Source organism: Felis catus, chromosome C1 (assembly GCF_018350175.1).
Source record: "Felis catus isolate Fca126 chromosome C1, F.catus_Fca126_mat1.0, whole genome shotgun sequence".
In the NCBI taxonomy this organism is placed as follows: domain Eukaryota; kingdom Metazoa; phylum Chordata; class Mammalia; order Carnivora; family Felidae; genus Felis; species Felis catus.
Window position 1 is genome coordinate 131,674,168 of NC_058375.1, and position 24,425 is coordinate 131,698,592.

The 24,425-nt window shown below is 33.8% G+C and overlaps 1 protein-coding gene across 1 annotated transcript in view; it reads right to left on the bottom strand.

Moving 5' to 3' along the window:
• The window catches only part of LRP1B (LDL receptor related protein 1B), a 1,940,511-nt gene that overhangs the window by 222,611 nt on the left and 1,693,475 nt on the right, over positions 1-24,425 (bottom strand). Inside the window, exons 62-64 of the mRNA XM_023259298.2 lie at positions 18,040-18,239; positions 1,485-1,673; positions 498-646 (exon numbers count right to left, since the gene is read on the bottom strand). Of these exons, the coding sequence (XP_023115066.2) occupies positions 498-646; positions 1,485-1,673; positions 18,040-18,239 (538 nt within the window). The remainder of the gene's footprint in view (positions 1-497; positions 647-1,484; positions 1,674-18,039; positions 18,240-24,425) is intronic.

Here is a 24,425-nt window from a genome sequence, read left to right on the forward strand (position 1 = left end):
TTCAATAAAAATATCTAAAAACCTACTTTTTGTCTAATTCATCTTTTCCACATCACTTGCTCTGAGGAATGGGAGAGGAGCAGAGATGGTGATAGAGCAGATTATCTAGGGAGAATTTTTTCTTTGTTTAAGCTGCATATAGCTATGCCTCAACCACCTTGCCTTCATCAAATATGTCAGATCTCTTCTGATGGTTCTGTTATGGCCACTCATGATCTGAACCACTGTTCTGTGCAGAGCTGTGTAAAAATGGTTTTCAGGTTTGATTTTGTTTCTCTTTTTTCCTCTATTTCCTAAGGTCTCATTCTAATGATATACACTGATTGCTTTTCCCTTACTCTGTGACCCCTCTATATGATGTATAAAATGTTATGCTAAACAACAACGAAAAAAAATGACATTTCAAAATGGTTTAAGCCAATAAACAAAGTTCAGGCAAAATCTTTCTAACAGCTCGATAATACACCCCATGAAATGATTTCTAGACCTCTACTGACCTGACTGGCTGTGCAGTTGGATAAGCAAGTCCTGTTGTCAGCTGCAAGATAGAAGTTGGTGGGACATGCACAGGTGTGAGTCTTTCCGGGGGCTAAGAGGCACAGATGACTGCAACCGCCATTATTTATCATGCAGAGATGTTTAGAGACTATAGATGAGAAAGAAACAACAAAACAGAATAATCAAGACCAATAATATAGCATGGGATCAGAGATAGGACATTTAAACTTCATAAGTGGTAGAATTTTATAATCAAGAATTCATCAAGGTCATATATATAATTGTATTTTGTGATAAATTTTACTCATTGTCCAATGGCATTAATTTTGCCATTAAAAAACTTTAAGGATACATTTCACAAAAACAAGCATTTTAGTAGAAAAAACTTGTCCATCAGAAAAATACAGACTAAAAGCATTTTGGATGAAGACAAACATATGTTTCGAAATATAAATGTAAAATAAAACAATGGAACAATGAGCTACAACTAATAGTGTAGTGGCCTTGTTTTCTAAGCCAAATAGTGTTTTAAGCAAAATAATCAAATATTTATTCCATAAGGCCTGAAAGAATTCCTACTAGACATATGTTGAAGCAAATTTGATATATTCCTCATTTTTAGAGCCCCATAGATACTTAAATATAATTCCTTTTACCCAGCATTCCAGAAAGTAAGGATCCTATGACTATTTTGTAAATAAATCATTTCAAGAATGCATTCTTTATTTCTCCAACTACATGTATTATTGTCACTTCAACTTAATGTTTCAACAAATTAATAATTCTCTGTACTATTGAGTTTCTAATCATATTCCTTAATAGACATATTTGATATCAACTGAATTCATCCTATACAATTATGCTACATAATGAAATCTGGTACTCATTCTCAAAAATAAATTTACACTTAACCATGGAGGAAACAAAAATGGAATGTTACTAAAAGATGTTGATGTGCTTATGGAAATCATGGAAAGAATAATTACCATCAGGTTGTCTATAAGAATGATACACCTGGATATCTGTGATGGCATGCCATGAGTTAATCAGTGAGAGTCTGTCTGCTCCAGAGGTTTTATGGGCACGGCTGAGTGACTTGGTTTTCCCATCAGTCCAGTAGATGTAGTCTTCAAACAATGTTAGTGCAATCACCCCTGGAATATCTTGATTAGGGACTGTAATAGGAGATGGTAAGATTAATGTTCAGTCTTGGAAGACTGCCAGTTAAAATATTCAATACTACATGGGCTGACAGATACAACTGCTACAGAACTTCATGTGAATAATTGCTGTGACAACCTGTCAGGCCAGCAAGGTTCTTTATTACCGGTTAAGAGAATGCAGGATCTGGCACAGGAGTTTGCTTTGCTCAGTTAGCCTGATTCGACCACTAGGAAGAAATGAATGCAATCCTGCTCACAAATAATGGAGGCTTCAACAGAAAAAAATACCATTATATATATATATATATATATATATATATATATATATATATATATATATATCTCCATCCATCCAGTTTTTCCCAACTTAAATCCTTAAATCTACAGGTCGTTGTACTGTTTTCTCCCACTTTCAAATTGATTAAATTATATATCCAGGATGAGAGGTTTACCTCCTTGGAGATAAAGTGACTATAAGACTACTATAAACTATTTTTAGTCACTGAGATTTTATGAATATTTCTACATGCAAGATGAGCTGGCATAGGGATGAAGGAAAATAAGTGTGACAGACCACAATGTATTAGGCAGGTTTAACAGTCATAAAACTGTTTAGTTGCAGGTTAAAATTATTTCCTAATTATACTTTCATTATAGGACTAGGTTTAAATGTGAGGAGTAGATTGAGCATCACAAATGTGAATTTTTCATTCAAGAGATTCCAGGGTCCTAAAAGGTACATGAGATATAATAAATTTGTTTGGTGATTTAAGATTAAGTAACTTTAAAATATGAAAGAATTTTCTTCAAAAAATTTTCAAAAGCTATAAATAAAAAAATGGAAATTCCTTAATTTGCACAAGCATTCCAATATTTCTCCATATTTATTTTCAGATATATTAGAAATTCTGAGAAACTGTTCATTAATGAAAAAAGGTACTGTAAGCCCAGTAATAAGTACCTTTTTATAACAGATTTTCATGACTGAGAATTAATGTTTGGCATATTCCTGAGTAGTAACTGAAAAACTATCAAAATTTCAAGCACAATTGGTTAGTTTTGTTCAACTGGGCCAAATGTGGTCAGAGAATTCACTATCACTCAGAGAAAATAGAAATAAAAGCAATAAGATGAGACTCCTCCAAATAGATTACACGTTAAACCACTGATGACTATCACTGTAGGGTCTAACCAGAACTCCATCTCAGAATAGATACTATGCCTATGAAGGAAGTAAAACTCAAGCAAAATCCATATGTGTACACTTTTGATGCAAGTACTCAAATTGAATGATCTGTGTATTCCTACAGACATGGAGTCTATCGCTACAATGATATGTGGAATTGGATAGAAAGATGAAAAGGACACTTTACCAGAATGAATTATATCTGAGTTACTTACACAAACTATTCCCATTTTCCCTCTTTAGGTGTACAAATTCATTCCAGAAAGATAAAACAAATGTGGCAAAATGTTAAAAACCAGGTTAATCTTGGTGATGGGTGATTATAACAATCTCTCAACATATATGTATGTTTGGAAATTTTCAAAATAAAATGAAAATTGGCAGAGTAAGTTGAAACCCCCAGAAAGATCAACTCACATTTCCTTAGATTCAAAGTAAATAATCTCATCATTAAATACAGGCTCAAAAAATTAATAATCATTTTAAAAGAATCTCTGTCCACCAGAGATTTAATGTATATATAAAAAGTAGAGTCATTGTAAGAATTTAACTATGAACATCTCCAATGTTGCGTAGTTTTTTGTAACTATTCAGTAAGTAACTATGGCTGACATTTGTTAAGCACTTTGATACCAGGAAGTTGGCCAGTGTGGTTCTCAGTGGGAGGGGGAGGCAATTCTGGCCCCAAAACAAAAAATGATCACACTCAAATATTAATAGTTCTGAGGGTGAGAAACCCTGTGATACGATATCTACTTTATATATCTTATTTAATATTCATAATTTTATTGTATAGTAGATAGATCTCACTTTGCAGATGGGAAAGCTAAGATCTAGAAAATTTAAGTAATTTGACCAAAGAGGGGATTAAAAACAAGTAAATGAAAATCTAAATCAGACTCTGGCTGTTGAGTTCTTTGCCACTTTACCTATTAGCACTGTTTTCAAGAAAGCCAGCCTAGTAGGATAAAGTGTTGGTATAGACTGAACTGTTTCCTCCTCCCCCCCAGGAAGACTGTATCTGGAGGCAGAAAAGAGTGGGGTCCTAATCCAATGTGACCAGTGTCCTTATAAGACAGAAACAGACACCAGGGGAGTACACATACAGAGAAAACGTTATGTGAAGACACAGGAAGAAGATGACCATCTATAAGCCAAGAAAAGAGGCCTCAGAACAAATCAAGCCTGCTACCACCCTGGTCTTGGACTTCCAGCCTCCAGAACTGTGAAAAACTAAACTGCTGTTGTTTAAGACTCCCAGCTTGTGTATTTTGTTATAGCAGCCTTAGTAAGCTACTAGAAGTATACAAAGCAATGACTAATTTCATAAGCTCCATATGAAAGTCAGTTTACTTAATTACTTCATTGAAATTAAGCGATTCTTTTTCTGTGATTTTCAGACATGGGCAAAATTAAGTACTGGACAAGTTTACTATCCCTAATCTTATAGTGATTACTCACCAGAAAAATCTCTGTTATCAGATAATCAATATAAATTTATGGAGATCAGAAAGGTGAACTCTTATTTCAGAAGAAGGATGGCACACAGCTGAATGTACAGAGAATATAGAAAAGGTCAAAGTGAAGAAAATTAGCCCATTTGCCCACAGTGACCATCTGTTTGATTTAATCCCTTATTTGATATTGGCGTAAAGAATAGGAATGTCACTCTAGTGGCTTTATAAGCCCGCTCCAGGACTGCTCATTTGGCAAACATGTTTATTTCCCTAACAGCATCACATACAACCACCAGAATATTTATTCTTGGAAAACAAAGTAAAAACACCAACTTTAGTTAACGAGATGAAATCCATTCCCATACATCTAATACTATAGTAGCTCCAACAATCTATTCTCTAAGAGACGGTGAAAAGTTCACTTAATAGCCACAAACAATGCCCATGAAAATCAAGCAAAACAAAATAAAGCAAAATAAACAAACAAATTATTTTTATATTGCCTTTCTAGGAGTTCAGGTCACAAGTTGGCAGTATGCTTTATTTCTTCTTTAGGACTTAAATCTCTACAACAAGTTACTTGACTATTTGCTTAAGCTTCTGTGAAAAAAAATTGCCATATATTAACTGCTAAATGATAAGTATAAATAAATGCATGCCATGTTTGTTTTTCCATCAACAGATGTTGAATTTAGGCCGCATTGAGATTAAAAGAGATGTTCCAAGCCAAATCATCATATATTTTGGTATAAGAAACTTTTCTGATTTAGAATGAGTAAAATAAAATTGCTTATTTTTGGTTGTCTCTTTATTTGTTTACTTATTTTTGCTTTGTAAATATGTATGCATATATGTATACATGCATTTATAAAATACATGCATGCACATTTGTAATACATTTATTACATATATAACTATATATTCATATATAATTCATAAGTTCATAATAATAAGTCCATATAAATATAAACATGGAATGTGATGGCATGAAAGAAACATTTAACAAATTCACTGAGATGTGGTTGTGTTTATGGAAAAAGTAGTCAATGTTTGCTAAAAACAATAAAGGCTATCCTTTTTAAGAGAAAAATAATGTGACCAATTGTCATATAGAAGACTGCACTTGCTTAATTAAAACACAAATGTGAAAAATAAACTTAGGAAGTTTTCGTTTATAGGTATTCAGTAGATATATCAAAAAAAGGACAGAAAAAATAGAACTATTGTGTGGGCTGCAGTTTAACAGGTATTTATTATATCCTTAAAGCCTATTTTAAAGCTGCTTTCTGTAGTTAAGTCTCTATTCCGGATAAGAGCCTTATTTATTGTACTATTTCCAGCATTTCACTCAAGTACTAGGCTCCTAATTTTTATCTTATAGACTATATCTATCAGAATAAAGAAGTTGGTGTTTTGCAAAAAAATAAATCAAAGAATACTCTTTATGGAGTTTTTCCTTTTTTTTTAAGTTTATTTATTTATTTTGAGTGAGAGGGAAAGCTCAAGTTGGGGAAGGGCAGAGAGAGAGAGAGAGAGAGAGAGGGAGAGAGAGAGAGAGAGGGAGAGAGAGAGAGAGAGAGAGAGAGAGAGGGAGAGAGAGAGAGAATCCCAAGCAGGCTCCACTCTGTGAGTGCAGAGCCTGATGTGGGGCTCAAACTCACAAATTATGAGATCATGACCTGAGCTGAAATCAGATGCTTAACTGACTGAACCACCCAGGCACCCCTGGAGTTTTTCCTTTTTAGTCAGGTTGGATGCTATCCTATTAATGTTCCTAGTAATTATGGCAAATAGAAAAGGTGGAAATCCAGAATATGCTTTTGGCTTAACCAATGCCTCACAGTTAGAGTTATTCTATTACAATACTCTTGATTATTCATTTTTTTTTTTGCGATAGCATTCATCATGCTAAACAAGTGTATTCCTAGATAACATCTTTCTAATTTTGTATTTCAACTTATCTAGTTTAAATACTTAAGAACAAAATGCACAAATTACACAGTGTCCATCTTTTGTAGAGTTTAAATGTCATAGTTAGTGCTATAGGTAGAATATAATATTGGGATAATGGCAGATTAAGCACTACTTTGCCCAATGGGTTAAAATAGAAATTTCACCAGAGATACGCTCTCTCTCTTTTTCTTATATAAACATTAAAAAATTACTAAAAAAACCTTAGCAATATTTTTTATAGTAAAACAGGGTTCACAGAATGCAACCACTAACCATCAAAATTACAGACTAACTTGAGCATTACTATTTTTTTTTCCTTTTGAGTATAAAGAATTTATGCATTGTTTGGAAGAAAATGCCCTAATAGTTGTCAGTGTATGACCAACTAGGTTTAGAAATTTAATCTCTTAAAATTTTAAAGTAAAGTTAACAATTAGATAAAACATGAAATTCTGTCATTTTTTTCTTTTTTAACGTATTTTAAGACTTGTACTGTCTGATTCTTGATGATATTATCCTAAGGCTCAAGTTCCTAAAATACTGCAAAATTATTCCAACTTTTTTATTGTTTTTAACCTTTTCTTATCTCTTTTATATCAGCCAGATTTCTTATTGCATATAGAAAATAAATTTTAAATGATAATTGAAAAGAATAAATGAATTATTTACAGAAGTATGGGTATGGTCAGGTACTGATGATGGATTTTTTTTTTTTTTTTTTTTTTTTTTTGCTTAGATCTGTTACCAGAACCTGGTGAAAGCTATGGCTAGTGGAAAAGAGCCATGCAATAAGAACAGTGGTCATTTAGTGGAGGAACTCAGCCACTGCCAAACCACTGTGGGTAAGCAAGAGGGAAAGGAAATAAATAAATATTCCAACATCTTCCTCCATCCACATTCTAATCTCCTGTAAATGTTTCCCATGGATTCATTTCAACATGAAGGCAGAAGATGTAGAACCTTGGTGATTCAGTCCACAGAGGTCTGCATTCTAGAACTTGGAACATGGCAAAGAAGTAAAGGTAGGCCAACTAGAACTCCCTCCAGGTATATATATGAACTCCCTTCCTCAATACATATGAAATATATTTACATTTTAAGTTTATTTATCTTGAGAGAGAGACAGAGAGGGCAAGCATGAACAGGGGAGGGTTAGAGAGAGAGGGAGAGAGAGAATCCCAAGCTGGTTCCATGTTGTCAGTGCAGAGCCCAGTGAAAGGCTCAATTCCAAGACTCTGGGATCATGACCTGAGCTGAAGTCGAGGGTCAGTTGCTTAACAGACTGAGCCACCCTGGCATCCGAAATGTACACACATATTTTTTATCTCTTATATCTCTTCCCAGATCAAAAACAATCAATGACACTCATTGCCTAGGTAGTACGGTACAAACTATTGAGCTTGATGAAAACACCATCTGTCTTCAGAAAAGAGGATCAGGATGCTCACTAATCCTCTATTCTGAGAGACCTTGATACTAACAATTTTCCCTCACACCAGTCCAGAAAAATAATGTACAACAAGCTACGTAGAGAAGCTAGGGCAGAAATTAATGGAAGAGAGCATGAAAACAAACAAACAAACAAACAAACAAAAACAAAAGGATGAAATGAAAAAGAGAGAAACTTTTAGCATTGAAAAAATGAGGTGAGATTAAAGTAAGGCTAAAGAAAATGTACGCTGGAAAACACACAATAAAATTAGATGATGAAAGAAAGTAGTTTAATGTGCCAAAGAAAGTGGGAGATCCATGACAGTGGTCAGTAAGTGGGTGGATAATGGATTTTAGTTTATGAGAAGTGACAGAGAAGACTGGGTGGGTGGCAAAATGGCCACAGTCTACTAATTTCCAGAGCATGACTGCTGAGCCAGTAGCTGTAGCTACCAACACCCCATCAAAAAGAAAGTGCTTTATATAACCTTAGGGCCAAAGACATTTGTTCTTTGTCAGTAATTATGCATCCCCTTCAGTGTTATTGATTGCAGAATCCTCTTTTTCTTATAAGTACTTCCTCAGAACTATCTACAATAGGGTACGAAATGTTCCATTTAATATTTGCCTCCATGAACACTTTTCCTGCCTATTCTTTAACACAACCCTACTTAATGGTAACAGTATTATAAAATTTCAGGCAAATGGGTCCAAAGTCCATTGTTTGAAATGAATAAAGGCATTAAGAAATGGCAAGAACACTAAGGATAGCCAACATTTCCAAATATTATGATAGAATTTCAAAATTTACTTTTTCCAATATGAACACAATTTTTCCAAAAGTTTATCCATCAGTGAAACCTTGAAGGGAATAAAAAATAAATTTCTTCTATTTGGCATATGACATAGTGCATACCAGATCTCAGCTGCTACTACCTGAGACTCTATAATATGAGGACATCTTTTAAACACTGATCAAATATCCAAACAATAGTTATATGTCCTTCCTTAATGAATTAGTGTATACTGGGACACTTAAATGTATACTTATTGAAATGAATGTAATATAGGTGGAGAATATAGAAATTAGTGCTGTATTTAGAGCTCTTCTTTAAAGCCATTAGTAAGAGGCTAAAGGCATCCTTAAAGCCATTAGAGGCTAAAGGCATCCACTTCAAATAATACACATTCTCCATATAGATTAAGAATATGTGGTTTAATAAAACAACAACTTCCTCTCTCTCATCTATTATTTTTTGAGGTGGGGGGGCGTAAGTGGGTGAGAGGCAGAGAAAGAGAGAATGAGAGTGAGAGAGAGAAAGTGGGGCTCCCCCAGGGCGTTTTAACCAAAGAGGAACTCACGTTCACCCGAAGTGGAACTCGAACTCACCGGATTTGGTACTCAAACTCACAAACTGTGAGATCACGACCTGGGTCAAAGTCAGGTACTTAAACAACTGAGCCACCCAGGCACCCTCTCTCATCTACATATTTTTAAGTTATTCATAACAGAAGGTCAAATATGGCCATTTCAATATTTAATACCTAAAAAGAGTAATTGTGTTAATGAATGTGAGTATTTATAGCGCAGACAATGCAAATTGTAGTACATTTATTTTGAAAACTAGACTCTGCCTATAAATATCATCTCTTGACCAGGACACTGCTTTCCAGTCTCTAAACAAAGCAACATTGCTTTGTGCACTTGGTAAACATATAGTACTGTTGCTTTGAAAGGTTCTGAATTTTTCTGCTGGTGATACAAATCTTCATAGACATTTGGCAATGTGTTTTCAGAGGCGATTATCAGAACTAAATATAGGAGTTATGATAGCCCCCACACATGCACTAGGAATGTGTTTGTGAAGCTTAAAAAAAGGAATTTACCTATGGGACAGTTATCAATAGAGCCATTTACATGAGTTTACTATCTGGGTTTTGCAAATTCTTTTTTTTTTTTAATTTTTTTTTTCAACGTTTATTTATTTTTGGGACAGAGAGAGACAGAGCATGAACGGGGGAGGGGCAGAGAGAGAGGGAGACACAGAATTGGAAACAGGCTCCAGGCTCTGAGCCATCAGCCCAGAGCCCGACGCGGGGCTCGAACTCACAGACCGCGAGATCGTGACCTGGCTGAAGTCGGACACTTAACCGACTGCGCCACCCAGGTGCCCCTGGGTTTTGCAAATTCTTACAATTACAAATATGGTTCCAGAATAAAAAACAGAGAATAATGTAACATATTACAAGCATTTTAAAATGTGCTCTAGGTAGTCCTAAGAATAAGTAGGGGTAGGTGAAGTAATTGATAAAACAGTCTTCTCTCCCAGTTCCAACCTCAGCTAAATTCCTTTAAGAAATGTTAGAAAGTCATTTATTAAATAAAAAACCCCATTCTATAGATAAAAACATTGAACCATACTGTGGCAAAGCAACCTGTTTAGAGAGTAACCTGGAACAAAGCCAGACCTACTGATCCCCATACCCCACTGCCTCTTATTTAACATGGATAAGATTTTTGAAAGTGGTTGAAAATTCATACTAGGGTAATACTTAAAATTTCCCATTTCAAAAAGTATATGGAATATATGTGGCATTTGCAAAATAATAATCTATTTAAACATATACGCAATGTAAGGTAACGTGCTATTCAAGGAACAAAACTGAAAGACATGATTGACACTGAAATTCTAAGACTTTTTAGAAATGGCAGTTAATTTCAATTTATTTTACTGTTTCAGGAACATTTCTATAGTAACTGAATTGTATTTTGCTCCCTTCCATTAACTTTTATTGTATTGTAAACAGCAGCACATCAACACCATTGGCATAAAATAGCCTGTGAAGTCTACTGTTTGCAATGGACTGTGAATGATAGAGATTTTTTTTTCTTTCCAAAAGTACTAAAACGAAATATCCTACCAAGAAAGAAACACTCTAGAATATTGTAAATTTGGAGAGTGGTGTTTATTAGATACCCTTCCTTTTTTGGTTTCAGTGTGTATTTAAATATTCTACAGACCCAAATGCAAGAGCTACTGAGTTTCAAAATACATAAGCACAACATGCTCCCATTGTTTTTTTCAGTGTTTTCAAAGTGACTTCTTAGAACAAAACCCTTCGTATATATATTTATGCTATTTCACCAGCAGCATGCTGAGACTTGGATTCCTTTTCCAACATTAATTAGATGATCACTGCATGGATTATGATTTGGATTTTTAAATCCAAACACAGAACTGCCCCCTCATAACACAAACTGGATTCTCAGAACAATAAACAAACAATTGAGGTGGACTACAATATTGACACTTCAACGTAAGGTTCTTCAGGTCAAGGAATATAGAAATAAATGAGGAGCCATAGTCAACATAATTGCATGAAATTTTCAACAATCTGTCCACAGACTAAAAGACAGTTCAGTGATAAACTGTAGTTTGGAATCATAACCAACGATTCCTTTTCAGAGAAATTAGCAGTTATGAGTATGCATTTTTCCAGTATGCTGGATAAAATAGGTATGTGACCAACTGAATTTACACAAGTTAAATCATTCTGGGATACAAAGAAGTATATTCTGATAAATATTTACTAGAAAAAATTAATTTTATTTATTTGAATAAATAAATTGAAAAATTCACGGTCAAGCATATCTTTTTCTTAGCTCACCCTATTGTTAATACTAATCACAAACTATTTTCAGCCTTTTTGTCAAGAAAATAGCTACCTCTCTAAGGTATCTCAACTTCAATGGCACCTGTAACAGAATAGGAGGAAAATGAAATCTGATGTCATGTAGTTTGATACAAGCAGTCAGAATGAAATTTTGTTCTAAAGACTAGAATTTTGTGGAATTTAATTTTCTTTCCTTAAATGGAAAACAAAATCTCTGAGTTGGGGTAGCTATGCAAAGTTATCGAAAAAATTTTTTCTCAGGAGATATTATATAACCTATTTCATAGATAGTTCATTCAGAGAAGGCTGTTACTTTTTAAAGTGCATGAAATCAATGACAAAAGATCTTTACTTTGGTCTCATTTCAGAAATTTGCAGCACAAATTTTGAAATAAGATCTAGATGTTTTTCTATAGGCAGGAGATACAGTTAGTTTGGAAATAACAAACTGTAACATCAAAATGTCCCACTAAAGCAGGGTGTACATTTTTAAGCAACATTTTTGTTCTCTTTACTATCCCAAATGAACTAGTACTTTTATTTATTTTTGAGAGACAAAGAGAGACAGAGCATGAGCAGGGGAGGGGCAGAGAGAGAGAGGGAGACACAGAATCAGAAGCAGGCTTTAGGCTCTGAGCTGTCAGCTCAGAGCCTGATACGGGGCTTGAACTCACGAACCGAGAGATCATGACCGGAGCAGAAGTCAGATGCTTAACAGACTAAGTCACCCTGGTCCCTAAAGGTTTATTACTTCTTATCCAAAATCAAAGCCTAAAATTCTCTGAGGATTGTTGCACTTTGAGACTGGTAGGAATCAGTCCCAAACATATATACCTACAAGAATATTATTATGTATATATTTAGAATATTTTATTTTTATATAAAGACACATACATTTAAACACTAAGCATTTAAATACAAGAATATTCTAAAATTATCTAATCTTTAACTAGATGTATTTTATATCTCAAGTGAAAGTAAGAAGAGAAAGAATCATTCAATTTCAATCTTTCTTCCAGATAAATTATCAGGTGTTCTGAAATGCTTTTTAGGGAAAGATACATTACATTAGAGGTTGTTTAATCATATCCTTAGAATTCCTCTTATGCTGACCCTTTTGTTAAAGTTAATGTACCTCTCATCAAAGCAGAGCTTTTCAAGAAGAATCTCTAAATTATGCCTAATTTGGTACTTATTAAATTCCTCATAAAATGGACAAATATATGTGATACTAATGTCATCAAAATTACAAGTTCTTTTTCCCTAGATAAGTGCATAATATAAAATATTCACTTAATATTTGCACCTCGACCACCAATATTTCTGCTATTTTAGGCTTACAGATGCATCTCTCTCCTATGTTTTTTATCCAATTAACTTTTGAATGTAATACTTTATCCCCATTCCCACAGCTATAATCACTTCAAATATTTTCTCCTAAAATATTTTAACAGCCTCTAAATTGGTTGCTTTTCTAGGGTCTTTCATTTTCTATACTGTTGTCAAGTTTAATGACAGCACTCTTTCAGCTAAACACCATCAATGGCTCCCTATGACCTAGAGAATAAATTCCAAATTATTTAGCATACAAGGTCTGTCACAATCTGGCCTAAATTTGCCCATGTTCATCTAGTGACATTATCTCCCTCTTATATAACTTCTAGTCATGGCCAAATTGTATAAACCCCATGCTGCTTCAAGACTCTATTACATCTTTGCACATGCTGTTCCCTCTGTGTGAAGAATCCTTTATACATTTCACCATATGGAGAACTTGTACCAATATCTCACATTTCTCAAAGATTCCCTTACTTCAGCAATAGCTTTCTTACTACTCCATGCATTTTCAAAATATTTTGCATATTCCTCTAACCCCAATCTAATTTATGTTTTTACTTGCATATCAGCATTTTCCATTATTACAAGTGCTTTAAAACCACAAATTTATTCATCTTTGTAACTTGAGAGCCTAGCATAAGATAAGACATGGCATCGAAAGAGTCATCGATAATTGTTGAATGAATACATGAATGACTGAATGGGCAGATCGAAAGGGAAGAAATAAAAAAACTAAAAAAAAAAAATGAACTAATGAAAATTTGATTTAAATAAAACTCAGTCATCCAGGAGCATATATAATATTCTATGGCATCATTTTATTAAACCATATCAATATATAATTATTATAGTAAATACCAGAAAAATGATATACAGAGGCATTAGGAAGAGGTTCACAAAACTAAGATTGCATCTAGATGTGCCTAAGCTGGCAAATTGACTGTTTATTTGTTTATTTAATTTTGCAATGTGGTGTTTAGACTGGTAGGAAGGTGGGTTGGGGCAGAGGAGATAGCAGAGAAAGATAGATGGAAATTCTTAAGCAAATTGTAAGTCACATATACCATGGAGGTAATCGGATCTATTGTTTAAGGCATAGAATTCTGAATTTTTAGAATTTCTTAGGCTGGATAAGTAATAATTAAGTAATGTTTCATGTATGAAATTACTGGTCAAATAAGAATATGTCTGGAGGAAAAAAAACTGTCAGGGTTTAATTTTTCTCCATTATTAAGATTTGGCTTATCAAATGGAAGCCAAAATTCTGAAATTACTCATATATCTTTCATATTCTCAAATACTTTGTCATGACTGACATATCCCACTCTTAATAAGCTTCGGTCCCACTCTCTAAGAATAAATGAGAACAATAACACTAGTCTAGTTAAGAGAATAAGAAAAGAGATCAGTGACCAAACTAATGGGAAAGTTACTATTGATGTCAAAGTCTCATTTTCCACCTCCAAATACACAATCAAGAAACCACAGCATTCTCTATGTCTTTACCAAGAAAGTGCGAGAAATATAAAAATGCTACTACTCCCCTTCACAAACATGACAAATGAATGCCTCTTTTTCCACTGACTGTGGAATTAGCATAATTTAGACTGCCTACAATGAGTAGCTCATTAGTAACTACTAGGTAATTGTTGGCTTGCATTCAGTTATTGGCAGATGCCTGATAAGATGCTTAATGAATTTTTCATTAGTCTTTCTGAGAAAGCCTTCAGGAGAAAATACTTCTGATGGCATCAACTCTTTTACTTTCTTTTTCTCCCCTGGAGCCTCCAAGTATTTTCAAAATCAAATTTTAAAATGTTGATAACATCATACCTGGGTATCTTTCAGCCAAATATTTTACTCTAATAAATATAGTGCTATTTCTCCCTGCTATATATGTCCTTCTACCCACAGTCACCACGAGTACCATGATTGAAAGACGCTTCATTTATACATATTTAATTTTGTATTAAGTTTTCAAAGCATTAGTCACCCACATATCTGACATCATTTTTAATAATGAATCGGGGATGGAATCAATAGTTTCTAACAGACAACATTTTTAACTACAATTTGTGTTCAAACACGAAGTCTCCAATGCAAATAGGCAAATATTTGATGCTGAAATATATGTTTTCAATATTCACTTATCTGACCAAAACTTGTTTAAATGATATTGTACAGTGAACATTTTTAGTAGAAAGTAAGACATTCACAACAACCTAGAGCTTTATATAGATGCTAAAAATAAATGGGTTCCTAGTTACATGGGGAAAATACTGATTACCACAATAAAACTTTCAATTATATCATCTGAGAATGTTGCAGAACATTTCATTATTGATTCTTTGGAGAAGATATAACTGCTGAATGCTAAGTGTGATTCTGATTTGTCAACATTACTTTTGCTGTAATTAAAATCCTAAAGTCATCTTTAAATAATTCTTCACTCAAATTGCATCCTGATGAGTTTCTTTATCTCTATAATTGGATTGCCAACACCTAAATAAGTGACTCATCCAACTACACTTGTGATACCTCAATGTTCTTACCCTTAAAAAAGCACCTCGAAAAGCTTTCTGTCAGCAATGATAGTTAGAATAATATATTTGTTTAAACATCAACTGAGAAGAACTTAGGTAAAATAATTAAGTGGTATGACTTCAGTGACTTTTGTCTCCTTTATTTTTATTTGTTTACTTATTCATTTACTTTTAAACTCTGTGACTTGATCCTTCTGAGGACTGCACACTGGCAGACATTTGCAAGGTCTCACCTGGCAATAAGATTATCAATAATCCTCTCTTATCATCTCCTCCCATTTCCCTCCACCCAGGGTGTTGTTCTAAGCTTACTGCCAGAGAAGAAAGCAGCCTGATAAGCTAAACCATGCTACTGTGTGGGCTTTCTTTGGGACCTCTCTGTGAAGATAGGTCCCTCTTACTATTTGAAGATAAAAACACCTAATAACAAAGGTGATGTTAGGTCAATAAAGATGAATAAAAAGCCATCAGTAAAAAGCCATTTGTCTTCCCTGACTTCAAACTGTCTTCAATCATCAAGACAGTATGGTACTGGCACAAGAACAGACACTCAGATAAGTGGAACAGCATAGAGAACCCAGAATGGGTCCACAAACATATGGCCAACTAATCTTTGACAAAACAGGAAAGAATATCCAATGGAATAAAGACAGTCTCTTCAGCAAGCGGTGCTGGAAAACTGGACAGTGACATGCAGAAGAGTGAACCTGGACCACTTTCTTACACCGTACACAAAAATAAACTCAAAATGGATGAAAGACCTAAATGTAAGACAGGAAACCATCAAAATCCTCAAGGAGAAAGCAGGCAAAAACCTCTTAGACCTTGGCTGCTGTACTTTCTTACTCAACACGTGTCTAGAGGCAAGGGAAACAAAAGCAAAAATGAACTATTGGGACCTCATCAAAGTAAATAGCTTCTGCACAGCAAAGGAAACAATCAGCAAAACTAAAAGGCAACTGACAGAATGGGAGAAGATATCTGCAAATGACATATCAGATAAAGGGTTAGTATCCAAAATCTATAAAGAACTTATCAAACTCAACACCCAAAAAAACAAATAATCCAGTGAAGAAATGGGCAGAGGACATGAACAGACACTTCTCCAAAGAAGACATCCAGATGGCCAACTGACACATGAAAAAATGCTCCACATCACTCATCATCAGGGAAATACAAATCAAAACCACAATGAGATACCACCTCACACCTGTCAGAATGGCTCACATTAACAACTCGGGCAACAACAGATGTTGGCGAGGATGCAGAGAAAGAGGATCTCTTTTGCATTGCTGGTGGGAATGCAAACTGGTGCAGCCACTCTGGAAAACAGTATGGAGGTTCCTCAAAAAATTAAAGTAGAACTACCCTATTACCCAGCAATTGCACTACTAGGTATTTATCCAAGGGATACAGGTGTGCTGTTTTTAAGGGGCACATGCACCCCAATGTTTATAGCAGCACTATCAACAACAGGCAAAGTATGGAAATAACTCAAATGTCCATTGGCAGATAGGTTGATAAAGAAGATATGGTATGTATATACAATGGAGTATTACTCAGCAATCAAAAAGAATGAAATCTTTCCATTTGCAACTATGTGGATGGAACTAGAGGGTATTATGCTAAGTGAAATTAGTCAGAGAAAGACAAATATCATATGATTTCACTCATATGAGTACTTTAAGAGACAAAAACAGATGAACATAAGGGAAGGGAAGTGAAAATAATAAAAGAACAGGGAGGGAGACAAAACATAAGAGACTCTTAAATATGGAGAACAGAGGGTTGCTGGAGGGGTTGTGGAGGGTGGATGGGCTAAAAGGGTAAGGGGCACTAAGGAATCTACTCCTGACATCATTGTTGCACTATATGCTAACTTGGATGTATATTAAAAGATAAAAATAAATAAAAAATAAATAAAAAATTATCTTCTTCATTCTGGGAAAAGTGTCATCTTTAAACCCCTAAAGTATTTTGAGTGTTCACTGGAATTATTTGTGGTTTCTGTTACATCCCTCTCATCTTTGTCTTTGTCATCATGTCCTTCTCCATTGCTCTTATGAATTCCCTCATCCTCAGCTATTTTTCTTTAAGACCTCCCCGTCATCCCTAATTCCAGTGTTACTTTCCTCATATCTAAATGCTTCATTCATATCCTTTATATTGAGTTTTTTAATCTACTCAGAGTTATAAAAAATAGAAAAGTAAAGTATCTGTAGAATTTTATATTCATTCATATTCAAATAATTTCCTGTATGTTACTGTAATTTGATGGCTGTTTTCCAGTTTAATTTTAGTGGCCATTGTTGATTAGACAACAATAAATTTGATCATGTATGCAGTAGAATTGATAACTTTTAAATGCTATTACTTCACTGTCTTTCGAGAACAATACTCTTATTTGGTATTTTTAAAAAACTTAGCCCTACCAGATTGCAATAATAATCTTATGTTTACAGGCATATAACCTTCTATCTCAATCCGTTAAAGATTGTATGTATATATTAACTAGGAAAAATATTGTTCATTTACTGTAAAAACTACTTTGAAAGATACAATTAGAGAAAATATTGTCAATGACTTTTATACATGATTACAGAAGTTCTGAGTAAATATATCTAATTCTTATTTACCAATATTGTCATAAAGGAACATGATCATGTAATCTTAAGTTACAAAATTAATTTAATGAGAAAAATTATATATAATGAATACATAAGTGTGTACATATTTTCTAAATGAATAATGTACGTACTGATAAAATACTGAGTCATTTGTGTTACTGGACCAACCTGTGTGTCTATGAGATCCATCCATGTTGCTAAATTCAATATGATTTTCATCAGCCCAGTAGAGTCTACGGTTGACATAATCTATAGTTAGTGCCATAGGTCTGGAAATCTTGGTTTCTATGACAACACTCTGATTGGTTCCATCCATTCCAACACGGCCAATGTGAGGATACTCACAGCAATCAATCCAATACAAATACCTAGGAAAAAAAATCAATAACAATTTTGTTTACAGACACTCAGGGAGTAAAACATCACATGATATTTCACTTATTTTCTCAGTTATTCCCTAGTTAATTCTTGGTATCTCTAAGAACTGTAACTTCTAAGAAGCATACCTTAATGCAAGCTTTTCTTATGATTTTTATTAAACATATAGTACACTTTGAAATATCCATATAATTTTAAACATGTTTCCTTTAGCACACAAACCCATATATGTATATTATATAACATATAATATATCTGCAAGTGTTAACAAGGTACAGATCTCTAAAACTAACAGAGGTAAGCCTTCAAACTGCATCTGTAATGTTGGAGGAATAACACTATCTAGATACATACGTTTTTCTTTTGGCTCATTACCAGTGAAAAATTCAAAATGATTTATGGAGGAGTACTTTATATTTTCCTGAATATGCATTGTTCAGTGTGGTAGCCTTTAGCTAATTGTGACTCTTTACATTTAAATTCATTAAAATCATATAAAATTAAGTAGACTGAATTGTTCCTCAGTCATACTAGCCACATTTCAAGTGCTAGATAATCATATGTTGGACAACATTGATTTCAATTATGTTATTGGAAATTCTAGAGTAAGGTATTTCAGATAGTAGGGAAAAAACAATAAAAGGAAGAAAATTGTATTGCTACTAAAACTAATTGAGGTAAACACAAATATTGCATCCCATAAAATGTAAATACTATATAAGTGACAGGAATTACTGAGGAATTTCTATTTAATTAAACCCATTATTTTTTTTTAGTGGAAAAAGCCACTTTACGTTTTGAATATGTTCCTTCTCTCTATAATTCAAGATATGAGTTAGAGGATCTTTAATGTCCTTTTCACATTCCAACACTAAAACTGAAACTTACTAACCCAATTAGTTGCCCCAGATCCATTCTTTTCTTTTTAGTAACTGTAGAACCATGAACAATTAATTCTTCAAATTCAGAGAATGTATAATTAAAATAATATGGTATGAAAATTATTCTATATGGTTTATAACTGGCATATTTAGTTTAAAATCAAACTTTTCTTAAAGAAAACTTTTTCTCATACATTCTGACAGTGATAGTTATGTGTAGACATTTTAACCACACACTATAACAAAATAAAAGTTTTGAGGGAAAACCATTTATCAGATACTGGGTGAACATAAATGATAATTGTAAGAAATATGGGCATTTTTGTGCTGACAATCATTTTGGGGTGTTCTGCATAAAGGCAGGGGATAATGGATTATAAAGATTTTTTAAAAGTTCTTTACTAGCCAAAATATCATTAAGAGTCCTAATTAAGCAGGGCAGTTAAAATGAGAAATATGTATCTATCTGGTAAGGACTAAATGAAAAGTAGATTCAAGAGCTGAGATTCACAGAGAGCTCTGAGAGTGAGAATTTAAAAGCAAATTTGAATCTGGAAATACAACAGTCAAGTTTGTATAAGATGATACTGGAATTGCTAGCCAATGCTTATGTATATCTATGTAGTTCTGCACAAATTGAAAACCTCAAATCATCAAATAATACTGGATATCAAGCCTTTCAGAAATGGATTAAGTGTACTTCTTAAATCTTGAATTATTTTAAGTTATTTAAATCTTGAATTATTATACTTTTATTTATAAAGCAAACATATGTCAGCAAACACATTGTGTCTAGAAAACCACACAGTATGTTTCTTTCTAGTAAATTTATGGAGGTACACCTTGCTGTCTTGCCCGAGATAATGGCAGTATAGATAAAGGGGAAGAAACTGAATCAGAAAGAAGTAAAAATGCAAAGACAGTTTATCTCATTGAAATCAGAACATTCCTCCTTGCCTTACTGACTCTGAATCTTGGTAACACTAATATAGCATTTTTTTTCCTTAATAGATGATATCATATGCCAGCTTCTCTAAACCATGTTCGATATGACCAAATATATTTGGGCTTCTATACAACCATGATGTTTTTGAGACTAAATATAAGCAAATAAAAATTTAAAGCAGTATTGCAATAACTTCTGTAACATTAAAAAGAACATGCCAGGGGCGCCTGGGTGGCGCAGTCGGTTAAGCGTCCGACTTCAGCCAGGTCACGATCTCGCGGTCGGTGAGTTCGAGCCCCGCGTCAGGCTCTGGGCTGATGGCTCAGAGCCTGGAGCCTGTTTCCGATTCTGTGTCTCCCTCTCTCTCTGCCCCTCCCCCGTTCATGCTCTGTCTCTCTCTGTCCCAAAAATAAATAAACGTTAAAAAGAACATGCCAATTTGGACTTAATTGGAGGCAGTATTCATATTTCTAGTTAGCTATTTACTCTACAGGTGTTTGCATTATAATTAAAAAACATCCCAAAAGTAAAAAAAAAAAAAAAAAAAAAAAAAAAAAAAGAGGAAAAAAAAAAGAAAAGTTTGCTCCATCAAATGTTATCAACAAAGTATTGCAAACTACTGAATGTGAATATAATGTTTTTGAAGTCATTAAGTAAATTATGAATTCCAAATGGTCAGACCTCCATATAATAGCAATTTAAAATTTTTATTTGTAATCTGAATTTTTTTTTCTTTTTGGCTAGTCTTATCACCACCTTGAACCAAGATACCAAGAATAGGAAGAGCACATTTCATGGAGTCTAACATCTGTTACATCAGTCCCAGAAAACTCTCTAACAGCTCTCATCCTAAAATCCTGTCCTTGCCATTCAAACTCTCCTTTTTTAGGCACAAACACACTTCTTCCAGTTACTCCCCACCATTAAAAAATGTGTCAGTTCTAGGGCATCTGGGTGGCTCAGATGGCTAAGCACCTGATTCTTGATTTCGGCTCAGGTCACGATCTCATGATTAGTGAGTTCAAGCCCCGCATTGGGCTCTGTGCTGACACTGTGGAGCCTGCTTGAGATTCTCTTTCCCTCTCTCTCTGCTTCTCCCTTGCTTGCACTCTCTCTCTCTCTCTCAAAATAAATAAACATTAAAAATATATATTTAAAATGTGTTCAGCTCAAGTTGGATTATTTACATTCGCACATTTTCACTTCTGTGTTTCCATGAGATCACTGGCCCTTCTCCTTCCCCTTCAATTATATAGATCTTCTCATTCATACATAATTTGCTTTGCCCTTCTATTATCCACAAATTCTTCCCTGATCAATGTTACTTCACATTTTTCAAGAGGGTTACAAGATTGTGAAATGCTTTGTTAAACAAAGTAAGCATCATCTTTTTTATCGTGAGAGCCGTTAATATGCTTTAATCTGACATAGTGAGTCTCTTGGAACTGTAGTGTCCCTTTCTTTATCACACAGTCTTGGGCGATAGCATTTATTTTCCTAGTAAATAGAAAACAGGAAACAAACTTTGGGAAACTGTGTTTTAGGTTTTCTGCCCTACAGAATTACTTTTTTTTAATTGCATGTATAATTGAACAATGTATATATTGTAAACATAGGAACCCCCAAGGCAGTAATGATGTAGATTCTCAGGTCTCCTAATCAGATCAGAGAATCTACCTCAATAAGTCAGCGGGTGTAACAACTGTAATAAACCCAAGAACCTTTTTTTTTTTTTTTTCTCGAGAGAGAGAGAGAGAGAGAGAGAGAGAGAGAGAGAGAGAGCATGAGGGAGAGGGAGAATATCAAGCAGGCTCCATGCTCTGCACAAAGCCCTATGAGGGGCTCAATTACACAACCCTGGGATCATGACCTGAGCCAAGATCAAGAGTCAAAGGCTCAAATGACTGAGCTACCCAGGCACCCCAGCCCAGAACCATTTTTAAGTAGATTGAGAACATATTTGAAACAATAATTTGTTGAGGCAATATTATGTACCAGATACTTCTTAGAATTAGAACACCGAGATAAACAGATATGATTTTTGTGTTTAAAAATCTCTCAGTGAATACAATGGTGGTAGATGTAAAACAAATGAAAACAATATTATGATAAAACTATTTTACTATGGAGGCACAAAAGAGGGAATAATAATTTTACTTAGATGGAAGAAAGCATGAAAGAAATCTCGTGCTCACTGATAGTTCTTTGAAACATAAATCTTATTTTCATAGCTATCTTAAGATAAGAATAATCTTTATCTTTTTCAGATTTTAGAACAAAGTATAACTAAATTGACGATTTTAATGCTATAACAGGTCTTAAAGATAATGTAGCCTAATACCTTCATTTTACTGATAAACTGAGACCATATAAGATTATGTGTGTTGTCATAGTCTACTATGATACAGTTGAAACAAGGGCTCAGCTCTCTAGATTTATAGACTAGCTTTTTCTCTAAGAAGAACTATGTAGAGTCCTAAGGAAATGAATTCTAGAAACAGATTAATTGGGTTCAGATTTCAGGTCCACATATTACTAGCTATGTGAGTCAGGACACTTTAATTAGCCTCCGTGAGCCTGTATTTACTCACATGTTGAAAAGAAAAATAATAATATTAGTTCCCTAATAATTATAGGGAAAAATTTAGAAAACTGATAAGCATGGAGTGTTTAGCAAACATTAACTGTTATTATTCATCTGTACTAGATATGTAATATATATCACATAAATGTGTACACTTTCTGTATATTGGTTTTATTTAATAGGTTATTAATAGGTTATTGTGTTTGGTTAATAGTTTACCTGTTGCATCCAGATTGTGTGTATAGTATTACATGATTTTTCTGGATTTTGTGTTATTACATGATTTTTTTATTTAAGTACTAATCAACCAAAAGAATATATTCTATTGCATGGAAGAAAAGTATAGTTTAACTGTATTCAGGTATAAATGCGTCTTCACAGACACAGGATTTCTCTCTTCTTATGGGTAGCTACCTTCTGATGACTAAATTTCATTTCCTTTTCCATACTTAAGCCCTATTACTATCCTTTTTTTTTTCAAGTTTTTCAATAAGTCTGTACTAGTGTACTGGTATTTTCAACACCTGAAATTCAACTTCTTAAAAACTAGCTGAGAACAAAATTTTTTGTAAATAATTAAAGCTGAAAAATGAAAACTTCAGTGAAAGTATCAAAAGAGGAGTTCTAAATCTCACCCATATGGTAGGTAATGTTTACCTAAGATCACATCTGAAAAACCTCAGCCCCAAATAATATCTACTCTGTAAGTTATAACAAAGTGTGAACATAGACAACAATGCCAGCTGTAACCATAACAACAGACTTCTGTGGTTCCTGAGGATGTCTTTTATAGTTTAATGGAATATACTACATTTCTTTAAAGCAAATTAAAGTAGAAGTCTACTCAGTTTTTACTGTTTTCCCCCCAAAATTTAGGGAATATACTCAGAGACAATTCTTCCAACTGCAATTGTTTCTTATTTGAATTATAAATTTTTTTATATTCATTTCCTGTATATTTTGACTAAATATAGGAATATAGGTTTAAAACTTGGTAGGGAAAGGATGGTTTTATGTGGCTGTTTATTTTAATAAAATATTTATTTCCCCACAGAAATAAGAAACTGAGTTTTCATTCCTGGTATACCTTTCCTTCCCTTACAACAAAAGTTCCTTTATGACTCTTGTCCTTGAAACATGCAGGTTATTTACATACCGATGTACTGGTTTGGGCAATGATGCAGGTACAATGTCCCTGTAGCTATAACCCTATTTGCTGTGTACATCCAGTTGCCCATTTATTATTTCCTTTTGCAGTGAATTTAACAACTTCTGTATTGGGCACAAAAAATGATCAAGCCATGGCCCTTTTGCTAAAAGAACTCATTTTCTAGATGGAGAGATAAATATTTATACCAATAACAGTCATATATACACCTTAAATTAATATAATATTTTATGTCAGTTATACCTCAAAAAATAAATTAAAAAAATTTTAAAGTCATATAATGGAATGTGTTCAATATGTGGGTCTTCTTAGCCAGAACTGGGGAAAGTTTCACATAGGAACAGATATTTTCTGCTCTTGTTGGAAAAACAGAAAGTTATTCCAACTAGAGGAAAATAAGAAGGGCATTCTACGAAGAAAGAATGACTTAAGGCAAGATACAGAAGCATAAAATGTGTCCTTTCCAAATTTATTTGCACTATCATTACCTACATTGGCAATAATCTCTTCCAATCACAAGTTCTTTAAAGTCCTCTTTGCTTTCCCAGAGAGCTTACTTATTCTTTTGGCCTGAAATACCTCCTGCTCTGAAGGGCA